The sequence below is a fragment of the Micromys minutus genome (assembly GCF_963924665.1).
Source record: "Micromys minutus genome assembly, chromosome: 29".
Classification (NCBI taxonomy): domain Eukaryota; kingdom Metazoa; phylum Chordata; class Mammalia; order Rodentia; family Muridae; genus Micromys; species Micromys minutus.
The window spans coordinates 28,004,774-28,022,056 of NC_137964.1; the positions used below are offsets into that span (position 1 = coordinate 28,004,774).

General features: G+C 54.6%; 1 protein-coding gene across 1 annotated transcript in view; it reads right to left on the reverse strand.

The window, feature by feature from the left end:
- RBM19 (RNA binding motif protein 19) overlaps positions 1-17,283 on the reverse strand; it is a 79,335-nt gene that overhangs the window by 15,451 nt on the left and 46,601 nt on the right. Inside the window, exon 22 of the mRNA XM_080940660.1 lies at positions 6,525-6,630. Within this exon, the coding sequence (XP_080796786.1) occupies positions 6,525-6,630 (106 nt within the window). The remainder of the gene's footprint in view (positions 1-6,524; positions 6,631-17,283) is intronic.

Below are 17,283 nucleotides of genomic sequence, written 5' to 3' on the forward strand. Positions count from 1 at the left end.
CCAAAAATAGCAGAGCCCTTCCCAGCTCTGATTGCTGAGGACTGACAGATACCAGCTCATGCTCCGGGTGCCTATTTCCTGAGCTGCAGTATGGTGTCCTCAATGCTTTTCCCCACAGGGTAGAACAGTGCCTGGAGGTTAGAGCCAGCCTCAGGGAATGCAGTGAACGTGCTTAAAGAGATGACGTGTGCCTGTCTGCCTGAGGCATCTTAGGGATGGATGAGGAGGGAGGAATGGCCCCCTTTTGAGGGGCTTTGGGGCTGGTGCAGGGGTATACCCGAGAAGCATGGAAGATTCTAGGTGCTTCAGCAGAAACAATGTCAGCTGCCAGCAGCTTCTCCCATATACCGGGCCCCATAGAAATGCCTTGTCACCTCGCCCGGTGCAGGGAACTGCCCGGGGCATGTGCAGTCCTGTGGCTAACAGTCTTCTTGGTGTGGCACAGGGAGCCCTCAGGTTGGACAGGTCTCTAACCACATGACCCCCGCCTGCTTATCCCACTTCAACAAGGGACAACTGAGGACCCACTATGTACTTCATGCCCTTGAGCACTGAAACTGTGGCCTAGTCTGTGAAGGCCCTGCCACCCTGTGCCTGGCACCCTAGTCCCAGTTCTAACAACCGTCACCCACCCACTGTCTCCCTAGCTAACCCTGAAACCCTCGAGGAAAGGCGCCTGCCCTCCCTTAGCGCACTGCTCTCGGAGTCAGGAAGGGAGTCTTCCTTTGTCGGGAGTCTGGAGAACGTGTCTCCACCTGGGTGGATGGTCAGCCTTAAATATCCTGTCACAGCCTTTCAAGCCTGTTTCCATACACAAGGATACAGCGCGCACTCAGCTGGGGTCAGTTCACACTGGATGGTGACCTGGACTTGGTCTGGCTTTATAGCTACATCCATCGTTTTAGGTCCCACCTGCTGGCACAGGAGACGCACCAACCTTTACTCCCTGGTCTAAGCATTCAAATATATGAGCCTATGGGGACCATTCTTACTCAAACCACGACAGACACCGAGGAGCAGCGGCGACCTTCCAAGACAAACAACCACAGGCCCATTTGTAGACCTCGACTCTGAGATGGACAGATGCAACCCTAGTCATCACACCTGAGCCAGTCAGCTTAACCTCCAAGCACACGGTGCTGACCAAATGGCAGCTGCTCCAGTAGAACAGAGTAGGGAAGAGCTCCGCTCCCGCCTTTGCAGGTCTGCAGCACCTCACAGCGTAGGTGTCAGGTGGCCAGGGAAGGTGACAGGCAGTCCCTGCACTGCCCAGTGACCTGACAGATTTCTCTAAGCTTTACTTTCTCAATTCAGTGTGGGCTCGAGGGGACTGCCCATGTCAGAAGCAGGCAGTGGATGCTCCTTGGCCCTGTGCAAACCTCATGGCTGGGTTTCCACCTTCCCCTGACTCACACTGTGCCTGACAGATCTGAAAGCGAGGCCTCTGCTCTGGTCTACAAGGTGCCTGGCAGGCCTCGGTCCCCATGGTCTGGAGAGCTGCAGTTGGCAGAACAGCACAGCACGCTCTTGCTCTTGCCTTGGCGGTAAACTGGGCAGCACCTGATCCTACTTACGCTCTTAGCCTACATGCGCTGGCTGAGCCCGAGTCCCTACCTTGAAATGCACGCTTGGCTAGAATTTGCACCTCTGGGCTGTGGTGACAGAAGCCTGGCAAAGCAGCACCATTCAAATTCCGGTGTGAACTAGCACACAACGCAAATGCACACCCAAACAGAAAAGTGGGGGGTAAAAGCCCAATTCCTGGGTTAGCTCCTGGCAGCATTCTGGCAGACACAGAAGTAATGGATGTAAGTTTCAATACAGCAGAGAACCTTCAGGACCCGAGGGACTCAGCTGCCTCCTGTCCCCAGCACATGCACCACACCATCTGCTCTCTCAAGCTCTGCCACTTGGAAAGGGCAGTGTCACCAGCTTCTGCTGTGGGGCAGCGTCACCTGGGTTCAGGGGAACACATGTGGAACAGGAAGGCAGCTCTGAAGTCATGGGCCACTCTGACACTATTTGGCATTGCCTGGTTGGAAATGGGGTGGGGTGTCTCCTTCAGGGTCACCCCTGCAGACCCCGCTATACTGACACCCCAAGACTCCTCCTTGCACACCACCATGCAGATGCGTGTAACACACGAGCTATGGATCATCTGATGGATCACGTGCTGCAGGCTACCATTCAACACTGGGGGGGGGGGTGGGTACCAGTGAGGGAGGCAGGAGGCTGGAGAAGCTCTGTCCTGCCTTTCATCACCAATCCTACCACCCTAGATGTCACTCAAGCCCTCTGAACCACACGGCATCTCTAGCCAGTGTGAGCTCGGGCCACACGTCCTGTCACTCACTCCCTGGGCGTCCACCCGCCCTGGTGGGGAGGGGAAGGGGAAGGAGATGCCTGCGACCCTACAATTAAAGCTGTGGTTGTTTATCACAGCAGAGCTCTGCCTGCCAACGCCAGCCGCCATCGCATCTCCGCTGCTGCTCCCCCCGAGTGTTTATTTAAGCCAACACATTGCTCTGCTAATTGGATAACATTCTATGTGAAAATAGGCCTTTTAAAACAACAGTGTCGGTGGCTAAAACAGCTGCAACCACAAAGTATAAAGAAGCGTGGCTCGGGAGGGAGAATTAAAGGCACCTCGTGTGGGGAACAATTGATATCCTGGTTTCGGGGTGTCTGTCTGCTCTTCCCATCCTTTCCCCTTCCTCCAGGGCCAGCCTGGGCTAGGTGGGGAGAAGGTAGGGCCTGACTGGAAACCCTGAATGGAAGCCTACTGGTGACTTCCTAGTCAATGGGGAGCAAATGCACCTGCCTAGGACTCCCCACTGCCCGCCCAGTTAAGGAGCGGCACCGTGAGCTGGGGTTCTCCCAAGAGCTGTCCTTATGGGACCTCTTGGTCTCTCTGTGTGTTTCTACCCGGGGAGCCCTTCTCCAGGGTAAAGTGCTGCAGCTGGGTAGCATGGGTGTGAGGGGCACGTTTGGTTAGGGGAGGCCAGCACTTTGGTAAACCAATGCCTGCCGGCTGAGCCAAGTCTGGGCTTTGAGCCATTTCTCCACCTTACACCAACGCATAGGGCACTCAAAAGAAGTCCGCAGGGTTGATCAATTCAGATGCCCCAGAGGAGGTACAGCAGTAGTGACAGGACGGGATAGCCCAGGGTGACCCCACAGGTAGAGGATGTGTGCTAACCTGACTCCCTGCCATGCTATTAGGCAGACACTGGTTCCCCTCCTTTGTGAAGTGCTAGGTTCCCTGAGAACCGGGATGCTGGGATAACACTGGCAGCTCCAGCAGCACTGATATGTGCTGCCTAGAATATTAGAACCATCAAACCTCCTAGACAGTTGAATTCACTGGCTTGTCCATCCATTGCCTGTGGGCAGGCAGGGCTCAGGTCGCCAGTGCCCGTGACCAGGAAGGTAGCCCAGTCTCTTCTCCCATTTGCCTGAGCAAGTCAGTGTCAACCACAGCTCTGGGGCTGTGCAGATGGGCAAGGTCAGGAGAGGGAGGTTTTGTGCTAGTCCTCACTAATCACGGTGCACTGGGCTGGGACAGGCAATGTGCCTACAGTAGACACGTCACTTGTATAGTGATGCTATCAGGAGCCCCTGCCTGTCACTGTTGGGTGCCTGGGTTCTTCCATGTGGCCCTCATGGAGCCTCCCGCTGGCTTTGCTCCCCAGCATTGTTATGTACTTCACTCAGAAGGTGTCTGCTGGGTCAGAGTCCCTGAGAATGTGTGAGGTACAGGGTGAGGCCTGGAGAGAGAAATCAAACCACTTCACTCCAGGATGAGGACTGAGCACTTGTTCTGGGTCAACGGGCCTGTGTGGAAGGCTACACCACGACTCTTATACGGCGGGGCCAGGGCAAGAGCCCGATACCAGGAGCTGAGGTGTGGCAGGGTGGGGTAAAGTGGGGGCTGGCTGCTGGCCCCTCAGGCAGACATAAGTCTCTCTGGGCCCCTGGCCTCAGTCTTCCACTGAGCAAGCATCCTCCTGCCTCAGCCCCAGTGGCTGTTGTATTATCTTCTATTCCTTCCCCTTCTATGTCCTAGGATGGTGGGGAAGGCCTCCTAGTGACCAACTGATCTCTCTACACGGAGTCACATCAAGATAGGAGAAGGTGCTCCAGAGGGCCAGAGACCATTGAGGGCCCCAGGTGTTTCTAAAGGAGCCTCCCTTCTCTAAAACATCAAGTCCTAAAGGAGGTCAGGAGAGTATGTTCCAAGAGGCAGGGAGGGGTCCAAGGGCCCTTTCCAGCTTGGTTGGGCTCCACTCTTTCTCCACTGCAGGGTAACCCCAAGCCAAGCCATAGCTGGAGAATGGCCTCATCTTCAGTGTATGTCCACACTGTGTGCAGTGCGCATGGATATACAGTAGGTGAAAAGAAGTCATACTGCCACTCCGGACACAACCCAGTTCTGCAGACAGACCCAGGGGAGTGAGTGGGGGAGACAGACGGAGCTGCCCCGAGAAACAGCAAGAGTAAGGGAGATATGGGAGATGGATTGTTAAGAATGAGCTTACTGGCACAGTGGCAAAAAAAGGCATGAGTCCTGGCAGGGCAGGGTACGGCAGCAGGGATGGAGAGGCCTGAAATAGCACCTGGGGAGCGGAGGGCGAAGCCAGTCTCCAGGGCTGTGGGTGGAGCCCTCACTGTCCTCAGCTGCCCTTTCTCTTCCAGGAGCCAGGAACAGGAAGGGATGGAGGGAGAAGCTGCCACCTCCACAAGTCACTGCTGAGGGGCTGACTTGGGATTAGGAGGAACATGGCATCTGGCCTGAGGACTGTACTGTAGTACAAAAGTGGGCCTGTGTATGTCCACCCCAGCCTGTCCCTGCAGCAGCCCGTGAGGCCGGGGAGACGGCGGGAGGGTGAGTCACTTTTCCAAGGTCACACCAAGGGGAAGAAGCCATGAGGGCTTCATAGGTGGTGAGCATAAGTTTGGGGTTGGCTTTGGTGAAAAGACCTTTTTCAGGGGCAGAGTTAGGCTCTACTTCTCCCCAGGGCAGCCTTGTCTGGATGTCTGGATAGGAGACTGTCAGTGGTGGTTCTGCTACCCCCACCCGCTCTGTCCCGTCTGGAAGACAGGATGCCACAGGTGTGCACAGACGTGAGTCAGGGGGATGGATACCCAGCTCAGACCCTGGGTTATGGCAACAAGGGAATTAGGTTGTGTTGAGCATCTGCCATGTGCCAGGGAACTGGTCTCGTAGGATCATGTGTCACAAAGCAGAAATGGGGGCACTAATGTCAACCCATTTTACAGATAAGCAAACCGAGGTACAGGGCAAGGTTAGGAGAGGCCAAGCTGCCTTCAGTGACAGTGTTTCTCTAGCTGGCAAGGTCTAGTGTTTGCAGTGTGTTGTTCCTTCTGTCACTGAGAGGTGACAACGGTAGGGCTGCCAGCTGAGGAGAGGGGACAAATTGTTTAGGCAATGAAGCAGGCTCTTCAAGAAGGGGGAAGAAGATGTACGTGTCTGCCATGCTCTGGGGGTTAGTGCCCTGTGCCTGTGGGATGCCCAGGCTGTCTACGTAGCCCTAAGCTGCCCCTTCTGCCCCATGCTGCTCTCCACCCGGGGGCCCCTTGGGGTGGAGGAGCCCTAGCCACTTGGCAGTGGGCCTGGACACTGTTTTATTTAGGGAGAAAAGCAGAGGTGATGGAGGGCCATGGCTGCCGGCTGCGCTCAGCGGGGGCCATCCTGCACAACCTGGCCTTTGGAGCTTGGGGCTGTGAGAATGGTGTCTAGACTCAACTGGCGAGGACTCAACACGGGCAGAATGACAGCCTGGCTGAGCTGTCCTGGGCCTGACGTCAGAGCAGCAGCCTTATTTCAAAGCCCAGGGGGAAGGGGGCAGGAGGTTATGATTATGGGAGTATGACAAGAGGGTTCAGTTGGCAGGGGTGCTTGCCGGGTGACCTGAGTTTAATCTCCAGCACCTATGTGCAGGAGAGAATCTCTCCATTTGCACATGCATGCACACACTTATGCACACGTACCAAACATGCATACATAATAAGTAAGCAAAAAAAAAAAAAAAAAAAAGAATAACCATCCACGACGAAGGCTGTTCTGCTCTCTGCATAGAAGTGTCTGCACATGTGCATGTGTGCTGCAGGGTGGCCCTTGGTGTCACCAGCACAGAATGGAGCTGGCCACAATGGAGAGATGAGGAGGGAGCCAGACCCCACCCATGTACTGTTTTCTGGACACGTGCCCCATTCCTGCCCGGGCTGTTTCAAACAGCCCAGTCCCATGGCCACCTAGACATGTAACAGTCTTTTCCCTGTTACAAAGAGTCTGGGAATGAGGTTGACCTAAGCCCCTGTACATATTTAATAGACACAAGCCCACACCAGCACACACTGCCTGGCCCTCCAAACCCTACACCCAGTGCTCTCCTCCAAGGAGATTGGGTAAATCAGCAGTGTCAGGGAGACAGCCAAAAGCGCGAGGCAGTGACATTCTTCCGGGCTCAGGGGCTCTGTGCTTTTCTGGGGGCAGCACTCACCTTTGCATCCTGCTTGGTGATGAAGTCCACAAAGCCGAAACCCCTGTGAGCGCCTGTCCCTGTCATCTTCTTTGGCAGGCGCACGGTCTTCAGTTCCCCAAAGGTGCTAGAGACAAAAGGCAGATATCAAAGATTGAGGACGGGGCTTTGAGGGACGCAGGGTTCGGGACCCTTTGGGTTACCAGAGATTGCTGGTTGCAGGAACACCCACGGCCCGGGCTCATTCCTGTGGCTCCCCACTTCCCCACAGCCAGCCCTCGCTCCTCTGCAGGCGTGGCTTTCTTCTCCCTGCTGGCCACCACTCCAGGGAGGGAGGGCACCATCACGGTGAAGGTACTGATGGGAAATTTTTGGTGTCTCTCCTGCCACCTGGGGGACACCTGGACACATGTCCTTTCCCCATGGGACAAGTCTTGCACAGGCTGCACCAGGCCAGGAATCCCCCAGCCAGGGCAAGGAGCTGATTGTGGGAATCAAGGCTCTGGATGCACAGCCAGTGGGGCTCCCCGACCTTTCCCAGACCAAGCCTGCGCTGATTGACTCCAATCCATGGAATTTTTCCTGTTAACCTAGAACCTGGGGGTCTGGAGATGCCCCAGTGCTCAGGAATCTGAAGACACACAACTCCTTCTAAGTCACCGCATGTCCTCCACACGCTTCCCTTTTGGTATCTGCGAAGCCAGTCAGGCAGCGTTCTGGAGCAGAAAGCCTGATCAGGGAGCTGTGTGTGACCACCCTTGGGGTCGCCCCTCTCCTCTCCATTGCGTTAACCTTTGAAAGACTCTAGGATAAAAGGAGTGAGCTTCCTCAGGGTCCCCTGGCCCCACACCCCATCCCAGACCCTCTGCAGTGCCCACTTATCAAATATATACAAGCACACTGCCACTGATAAATACTTAATGCGCTCAGCATCTGAAGAGAGGGGTTATTTTTATTTGAAAATCTATCTACATTCTCTGGTGGCTACGGGGTCCACGCATCCATACACCGTGGTTTGGAATGCTTCAGGCCAAGGACCAATTGGGTAAAGAACACAGTGCAGGCCGTAAGTGCTCACAAAATGATATAAGTTAAATCTGGGGGGTTAACCTGCAGCCCTGCCAGCATGAGCAGGCATCTGCTGGCCCCATTTCTGAAGGCAGGGCGGTGTGTAAACGCAGCATTATGAAGCCTCAAAATGAATCGGCACGTCCAGCTCTCCCTGGCAGCTCCCCCCATCCTCGTGCCTGTGCAGGCCATGGGGAATGGAGCTGGCGACAAGGCCAGAGGAGTCTGGTCAGATTCTTTGCTGAGAGGGAACTCTGAGCTTATTTGCAGGGGGTCGGAGTCTGAGCAGGTCAGACGAGAAGCCTGGAGAGCTGACAGTCACACAGCCGGCAAACCCTGCTTCGCTCTGCCACCTAAAGGCCTGCACATCCCGCAACACACGGCCTCGGGTCCCTCTACCCAGTCCCCATTCGTGGGTGGTGCTGACTGGAACAGGGAGAGCTGGGGACACACACGCTTGCTCACAGGCTGGTCCGAAAAAATTGTTCACTGCTCACTGGATCTCTAGGTCACCTGTAAGAGCCCAGGTCTGAGGGATTGACATCTAATGTAGGAAGGCTAGAAGGTGTGGGACAACCAGACTGGTTGTCTGACAGTAGAGGATGCCAATACCTGGCTCTCCAGAACCACTCACCTCTTCTCCAGTACACCTGTCACACCGCCCCTGCCCTGCCCCAACCAGTTCAGTGCGTGCAGCATCGGGAGACAGCCGGGAGAGGCGGGACTATGAAAAGCTATGGAGTCCACAGCCCGCATCTGCCCTGCTTCACAAACAAACCATCCAGGGGCAGCAGCCCTGTTCCAGGCGGGAAGCAGCAGGGTGAAGTCCCCTGCTCAGCCACAGGGTAGTTCAAGCCTGTCCTGTTCCCCAGAGACAGCCCACTTCTAGAAGTGGGGCTTCTTCCTTCTCAAAGGAAGGCTAAATCCAGGGTGAAGCCTGTGTGTATGCATGCACTGTGTGTGTGTGTGTGTGTGTGTGTGTGTGTGTGTGTGTGTGTGGTGTGATGTATGTTTATTCATATGGTATGTGTTGTGGTGTGTGGCATGTGTGTATGTGTATGGTATGTGTTTTGTGTATGTGTGTGTGTGTGTGTGTGTGTGTGTGTGTATGTGTGTGGTGTGCACATGTGTGTGGTAGCTGGTTCTACTGATCCATTCGGGATAATGGGGGCAAGGAAGAGAGGACCACGTGCACCTTCTTTCTGCCTGGCTGTGTTGGGGTGGGGAGAATAGGGATGGGAGACGGAGGCGAGGGAGAGGAAGAAGGGGTGGGGGAAGGCAGTTGAGGTTAATTCCTCCCCTCAACATCGTGCTGTGAGCCGTGGATGCTCGGTGCATGGTAAGCAGCTGAGGGGCCGGAGGAAGCGAGGAAAATAATTAAAAGGTGGAGAAAGAAGCGGGTGCAGAGGCGGAAGGGGCCGGGCTGCTGTGGTCTGCAGACGTGCATCTGAGAGTGTGGTGAGGGAGCCATGACAGCCTGGAGCCACTACGGAACTGGGGTGGGGATGGAAACTGGGGGCATTGGTGGAGCCCACAACCTAGACTTGGGGCTTCGAGACTGACAACTGAATGGCCAAGAAACTCATGCCTAAAGACCCAGGAGCTTCTGGGAAATGACCCCAGTAAAAAGGGGCTTCTAAGAAGAACAGGGCAAAGAGCCTGGCTGAGGAGCAGCTGAAGGGTGAAGAGTTAGAGCTTAGGAAGAACTTCCCAGTATCTGTGGACACTTCTAGAACTGTAGCATGGAAGCTGTGGAACACCGTCACCGCCCATTGCTGCTGTCACCCCAGCTACAAAGGAGGGTTCACCAGGTCTCTGAGACCTGCCACCCCCAGATGTAACAACGCTGAGGTCAACACTGTCACCAGCTCGGGTTGGCAGATAAGGTGACAGACTCTGGTCTGCGGTGAGCTCCTGCCCCAGGTGCTCCAGAACAGGGCTGGCCAGAGACTGGTCCGGGTGCTTGTACAATGCAGCAGGACCGTGGGAGGCCAACGCCAAGGATGGCAGAGAGATAACCAAAGAGAACTAAGGGGAAAGAGAAGGCTGGGGGAGGGAAGAAAAATCAATGAAGTACCTTTCGTTCCAAGGAGATAAGAGACATATAAATACCAGCCATTATGAAGGTTCTTATCTGCTGGCCTGGTCTGTGAGGCCAGTTTTTAAAAGAGGCCTTTGAGGGGACTTCCATGTGAACCCTGCTTCCTGGGAGCCAAGGCCATGGTCAGTGGGGAGAGGTTGGCTGGGGCCACCAGGGCCAGGGAGGGAGGCGGAAACTGTGGCACCTAGGGATTCATCCCCAGCCCAGTGTGCTGGGGGACGGAGCTGCACACACTCCCCACTGTGTAGATAATAGAAACCACAAAATAGCAATTACTGTATCAGAAGCTGTGAATAAAGAGGCCAGAGCGGGCTTTTAAACACAGCCTTCTCCCCTCCCCCACACGCTCACACTTCCCTAACAAACTCACACCTCATTTTTCCAATTATTTCATTCACCCTGGGTTCACCAATTACGCCTCCTGCACCATGCCCCGCCTCCTCCACCAGGCTGCCACCACCAGGATTGGTGGCAGGTTGGTGGGTTTTCAATGACAACTGAAGTTTGTTGTGGGTGGTTCTGGTTTCTTCAGGTGTGTGGGGTGGGAGGAGGCACCTATGGTCCAAACATACCTAGAGCAAGGTGTGTTTGCATACATGAGCCAAGGTGTGTGTCCCTCCCTATGGGTTCCCACTCCATACAGGTGCATCTCCTAGCCCAGGGGAAAAAAGGGAGAGGGAAAGGGGGAGGGCTCTGTACAGCTAGCTGAACTGAGTGACATTCTGCTCTGGAGACTGGCCCTGGGCCTCGTGGGTAGGCTGGGATGTGGGTCTGTGTGCACCCCACCAAGGGGTGGGTGCACTGCACTGATTCCAACTGTTCTGGGGTTGAAGTCCTCACTGCTACTTGGAACTCAGAGTTCCCAAGTGTGGAGTCCTGTGCGAAATCTATTCTCAGGGCCTTTCCCCACCTGTGCTCAAGGCACTGTCAAGGAGTGTGCCTCCACCCAAGGGACCCAGAGAGGGGCACTGCAATATGAGGAAGAGGAAGGGTGGTTTTGTGACAAAGTAAGCTGTAGGCGTCTTCAAATGTACCCCTCGATCTGTCATGCCACACACATGCATACGCACAATGTGGCTGCAGTTGGTGGCCAATACACTCAGTCCCGAGTGCTTTGCAGCACGCGAGAAGACCTGGACGATGGACTACATGGCCCTTGAGAACAAGGCACTGCCCTCCTAGGTGACTAGAAGCAGGGTAGGGTTCATGATGGATGTCTGGTCCCCAGGCCTGCAGCCTGGCTAACAGTGTCCACGGCTTATTCTGTCTACTACCAAGAAGCCAGAAGCGGGTGGAGCCACCATGCTCTGCTGGGAGAAGTGGCTGTTCTTTCTCACTCAACAAGCAAGGGCTTGGCCCCTAAGAGGTCTGCTCATTGCCACTTGTTCCCATGATGCCACTCTAAGGGAGGGTGCAGATGACTCAAGTGTGTGCAAACCATTCCCATCCCGTGAGGCTGGCAGCTGCTCTCATAGCTTCCCTGTCCCTTAGAGCCCTCATGTGGCTCAGTCTCACTGGGCAGCCAGAGAGAGAGTCAGGCCTCCTGCCACCGAGCAGCAAGCCTGGCTTACGGACAAGGATGGGCATCCACATAGCCCACTTCTGCTGGGATGCTGCGTGCTGTAAAAGGTATCCTTGGTCCCGGGGTCGAGATGAGATTAAAATCCCGGTGACCCTAAGGGATGGTAGGTGTTTCCCTAAAACTCCTAGGAAACCAGGCGCCCATCACTATCCACAGCCCTCCATAGATTCGTGGACATCAGTCACATAAGGAAATGCCACAAGCCCCTCCACGGGTGACAACGTGACCACAGGTCACATAGGCTCAAGACAGATCTTCATTATAATGAGGTACCTAAAGGCCTGGAGGCTTAGCCAATTAGACTTTCTTCCCATACACTCCTCCCTGCAAAAGGTATCTAATCACAGGCCCACCCTTAGAAGTGGGTACGGCTTTAATAATTCACTTTATTCCAAGACAATAAACACCTCAAAACCTTGCGCTGTTTCTTTTCATTGGGATTCACTTTTGCCTACAGAGCCACCGTCTCATCTTGTAGAAGGTCTCCCTATGTTTCCAATCCACTGTCAACAAGGACCCACACGGGGCTAGCAGGAGCTCCCACCTCTTTCCCTTTGGCCCCAGGCTAGACCCTACCTGCGGGCCTGTTCCATTCTCAGCTCTTCCGAGGCATCCAGTGGCACCCTGGAACCAGATGGCTACGGTCTCACCGCAGGCCTGGGGACCCTGAGTGAGCTCCGACTGTCTGTCCCCGCACCTCAGACCATGCTTCCCCACCCCTGGAGCAGTGTCCTGCAGGTTCCCACAGCTTGACACCCGCCCGGCGGCAGCCAACTTCCCGAGTCCTGCAGCCTCCAGCGGCCCTGTGGCAGAGCAGACTGGGGACCCCTGCCCGGACTAATATCCTACAAAAGCCAAGTCTGAAGAAGGATGTGTCTGTCCAGTGCACCTTATCTGATCTCTAGCTAGGCAAATAAGCTAAAGGCCACACCCACCCAAGGCAGATTCAGGGACATCTGCCCTGGGTCTCACATCTGTGTACCAGACCCACACTCTCAATGCTAAGGACCTTCAGCGGCTTTCCATTTGAGTCTGTGCCAACCCCAGGGCCTTAGCATCTGCTGGCCCCATTACTTAAACCTCCCGACCCGGATGTCTCCTCATTCAAGTCTACTCTCTATTATCTTCACAGTCCGAATCCTGCTCCTGCCCCTCATGCCCCTCTGCCCTAAGCCACTATAAAGATTGATAGCTTCTCTATCTTCCCTTCCTCAGCTAGAGACAGAGAGCACACTCTGACGTCAGGGTCACTTCAGCTGAGTCCAGTGAGCTGTGCCCAGCACTGAGGAACACCCCCACCTCTAGGTGCTGAATCAACACTGTGTTCTCTTTGAGTGTCAAGTACAACCCACCCACTGTCCACTTAGGCAGCCACATGTTTGGTCTCTTCAGGTGATGCCCTTGATGTAAGGTGACCCATGAGTTATACCAGGGACTCACCTTTACTCTATGAGTCTGGTGACAAAGTCACAGCAGGAGAGAAAGATCGTCCCATACCTGTTGATGGAACTGTCCCAACACAATGACCTTAACTACTTCCTGCCTACCAGGAAAGAGAAGAGGTGGTCCCTCCAAAGATGACCTGGGCTAGGTGTGACACCTCAGTGGGATGTGTCCACTTCCGCAGGACCATGGAGAAGCAGGTATGGGCAAGCCCATGTGAATGGCGGCACCAGGCCTGCTCTGCAGAGGTGATGGCCCAGAGTTGGTTAATGGAGTCTCTGCTGCTTTGCCCTTGCTGGCTCTTTAAGAGCCTTTTACACTGAGCCCTTCCAATTACTCGGCGCTTGGGCCTGGTGAGAGCCGATGTAAAAGGTTACCTAGTCACCATCAGCCAAGACTTCCTTTCATTTGTGTCTCTTGAAGGCTGAAAAATGGCCTGGTTTCCGAGCAAGCGAGAGGAGCGGAGGGCAGCGTTTAGTGTCTCTCAATAGGCCTTTTACAGGGCCCTTGCCAGCCAGGCTCGGCCTCTGCATCTTCTAGATGAGAGCGAGGGCTGGGTGGTTAACTGGAGGCTCTAATCTAAGCTGGGGCTGAGTTCCAGGTGAGCTTAGAAGCTCCATGGAGGGAATGCTGAAAGGTGGCCCCTGGCCTGACTGGGCCTCCACTGGTGACTGTGGCAGGTCACTGCCTGGTTGTGCTGCTGGGCAGAGTGACACAAGTTTACTAGGAGTTCTGAGTGAGGAGCAGCCAGTGGCCGATGCTCCACCTCCACCAGGTCACTCACTGAACAAGCCACCTCATATCCCCGAGAGACTGTTCACCTTTCTGAACCAGCTATGTGGGATGGCACAAAGCTGCTGAATGAAGACAGCTTACATGTCAAATACGTTCCACCAGGATAGGTGGGGTCCATTCAGCCCAGCCTTGGCCTCCAGGTGGGCATGCTTCCCTTCTAGAAAAGGAGGCTGGTGGTCCAGAGTCTAAAAGGTTAAAATGGTGCCAATAAAGCAAAACCTGGCATTAACAGGGCATCGTTAGACCTTGGATGGCAGTGCTGCCTCCAAGTTTGAGTTCCAATCTGATTTGATGCAAAGAACCCTGAAGGGCTGGCCCACTTTCTAAAGACAGTGGTTCCCTCCCCATCACCTGTGCCTTACAGTAGTCCATGTTCAGACAAGAGAGATTCTTGGCAACTCCAAGTTCCACGAGGTCACATAGGATCTGCCCCAGCCACAGAGCCCTCACCACCCTTTGAGCTTCAGAGCTAATTGTGACATTCCAGGGGAGGGCTACTGAGCCAGTGGATTTCCATCCTGTAGGCCTCACATGCCCTGGGCAATCACCTCCCGGTGCCCTCTGAGCAGGCTGAGCTCTGCTGTGATGCCCACCAGGCGCTGGTGATGCTTGCCGCTGTTCTCTTGGGCAAAGAGGAGTTGAGTTTTGAACCCAGAACCCAATTAAAAGCTGTTATAGAGGGATGGTTCTGTAACCCCAGCCCCCTCAGAGGGCCCCATGTGAAAATGAGAGACTGTATCTCAAAACAATACGGCGGAGAGTGATTGAGACAGACTCCGGAGGTTAACCTCTGACCACTACACACACGCACATGTACATGCTTGAGACGTGTGAAGGATGCTCTGACTATACCATCAGCTATGTTCTGAGCCACAGAGGATGAAGGGAGTACTCTGAGCATTGCCTCATGCAATCCAGAGGCACTGAGAGACAGGATGTGAGACCTTCTAAGCCAGATAGATTCACAGGCTCGCAGACGCTAAGGCAGGCTCACATGGAGGCCCTGCATGGACTCACTTGCTGTCCAGGCTTCGGAGAAAGAGGGGTTAAAAGCAAGGCGTTCCCGTTTAAACCAGTGCTGTTTAAAGCTATCGTGCAGGGACCGAGTCACTGTTCTGGAGGGTAAACTGATGCAGTGCTTCTCAAACTCATTGAGCTAGTGAGCCCTGCTTTGTTTTCTCCTGTCCAAATGAAAAAGACTCATCGGACATGGTAGCACACCCCTACCATCCCAGATACTCAGGAAGCTGAAGCAGGAAGGAGAACTCCTAGTTCCAGGATAGCCTGGGCTACAGGATAGTCTAAGGCTAGCCTGAGCTATTGAGGGAGTCTAAGGCCAGTCAACATAACATGGTGAGAAGTGATAAGAAGGCTGGGCATACAGTGCCTGAACATCTGAGCATGTGTGAGGCCTTGGGTTCCAATCACTGGCACCTCTGGACAAGACACCAGAGGTATCTTTCAGGACACAGGTGCCGCAGATACGGGATGCTGTGGTAGACCAGAGAGGGCCTCTATTCCATCAGCTCAGGCACAGATGAGACTCGGGAAGGCTGGACCTGATACTCAGATGACAACTCTGGTGTCCCCCTACAGAGGGTTCCATTCTGATGTGAGAGGCGCCTGCGCCTCAGGGGGAGGTCTGGAGTCACATCAGGCCTGCACCTGATGTCATGTTTCTGAAGCTCAGTTCATCGCCGTACCTCACAGGGCTGTCGAGTGGCCACGTGAGGCACTGAGCCATGAGAGCTGCTACTAGAGCCACATGCAGTGAGGTGTCTGTGCCAGCACCAAGTGAGGCCCCCTGGGATCCAGCAGTGCCCAGCAGGGCCAAGACAGCAGATGGCGCTTAGTTATTCCCGACACTGACACAGGCAGGTCTGCATCTTGGCTCATGTCCCACCAATGTTAAAAGACACTGTGAACAAGTCACCATAAAGGTGGCCTAGCACCTCTGCTTTCCTTGAGCCACACAAACCCACCCGGACCCCAGGTCCCTCTTCTAGTGAGGAACGGGAAGAAACTCTGGGTAGTCCAGGGTATACGTTCAGCCAGGCCCACCCTCCACCTGGTGCAGCAATGGATCACTCGGGCCCTTCTCCCCCTCTGGTCTTCAACTGCCTGGAGAACGGCTAATCCCATTACGAGAAAATAAAGTGGATAATTTAGGTTAATGAAATCGTTACAAGCATGCAGCGGCCAGAGGTGGGCGCCCAGAGCCAGTTCAACATCCTCTGTTGTCATTATCCACAAGACAGGAAGGGACAGAAAGGGAGGACAGACGTTTAAAGCAACAGTGAGAGGAAAAAAAGAGGAAGAGACAAGGAAATCAGGCCTTCCTTACTGCCTGACACCAGCAAGAGTTTGCTTTTCCTTTGTTTTGTTTTGATGTTTATTTCGACCCCAACTCCAGAAACCTCAGAGATCCAGGTGTTCCAGATGTGTGTACTGTTGTGTGGGACCTGCTCTAGGATGCTCTGCCATCTCTCATCTCATCCTGTTCCGTTAGAAGGACCCCGAGGTGTGAACGCACCATTGCTGAGTTCAGACTAAACTGCCTCGGGGTCTTCGTTAGGAGCAGGCTCTGGGAACCATGGTAGGGAGTGGGAAGGTAGGAACACGAGGTGAGCGAGGGCTGGGATCCGCAGGTGAACCGGGGGCGCTGAGCAGGAAGATACTCTTTCCAACGACCCATGGCTGCTCAGGCCTGTTCCCCAGAATGCATGCATGGCCCTACGGGCTCACACCTGCTTGGAGCAGGTCACAGTGGGCTGTGGCTGGTCACCCCACCTGAGTGCCCGGACTTGTATCATCCCCCCACCCCAGACCTCATACACAAACGGCTCTGCCACACCTTGTCAGTCATTTTGGGGATCCAAGACACTCAAAACATAATGACGAATGCACGCTGGCAACCACGCCACTGTAAAGCTGCCTTGAGCTGACCCTACATTGGTCTCCAGAAGCCTTCCGGCAACTGGATCCTGACCAGAGATGGTGACCAAGACGACAGGAAGGGGAAAGGAGAGATACAGGTAGGTCTTCCTGGGCAGGTGGAAGATGCCCCGCTGAGAATGCTAGACAGTCTGGTTACCTCCGTGGCTGAGGTAAGGCTACTTGGTGCTGCCTTCTCTGCAGGGGCACAAAGTGATATACATAGGACTCAGAAGGTCCCTATGGCCTCCTGACAGAGTCTCTGGACAAGAATTCTCATGCCGCCCCCCTACCCCAGTCCCCAGGCTGCAAGGAAGCAGAACCTCCAAGGAACACAATGGCTCTGAGCCAGGCCAAGAGAGACTGTGCAAAGGGTGGAGGGAAGGATGTCTTGAGTTGTCACTGTGATCCGACCCCCACAGTTGCAGAGGGGGTCCTTCCTTCATCTAGAACCCAGAGTGTCCAGGAGAGACAGATGCCCTGTTGGTCCCTCCCTGTCCCCCTTGCTCTCCCACCCCCTGCAGTGGCTGACAAGGGCATAGGACTAACAGTGGCAGATTCCAAAAGACTTTAGGAACTGACAGCTGGCAGCCACTGCTACAGTGGGAGCACGCACATTTCCTATAAAGGTTGGATCATAACTGGCTTTGGTGTTGTGACTACTCGGCTCTCCCATACCTGGAAAGCAGCCGGTGAACAGCCATGGCTGGCTGTTGATAAATCTTTATTCCAGGGATGTGCGGGGAGCACACACGGCGGAGCACAAGACAGTCTCTCCTGAAGGCTGACACTGAGGAAATCTCTCCTCCCCCTGAGCCTTGAGTGACAAGCTAAACTGGGTGTGTATGTGGAGGGCT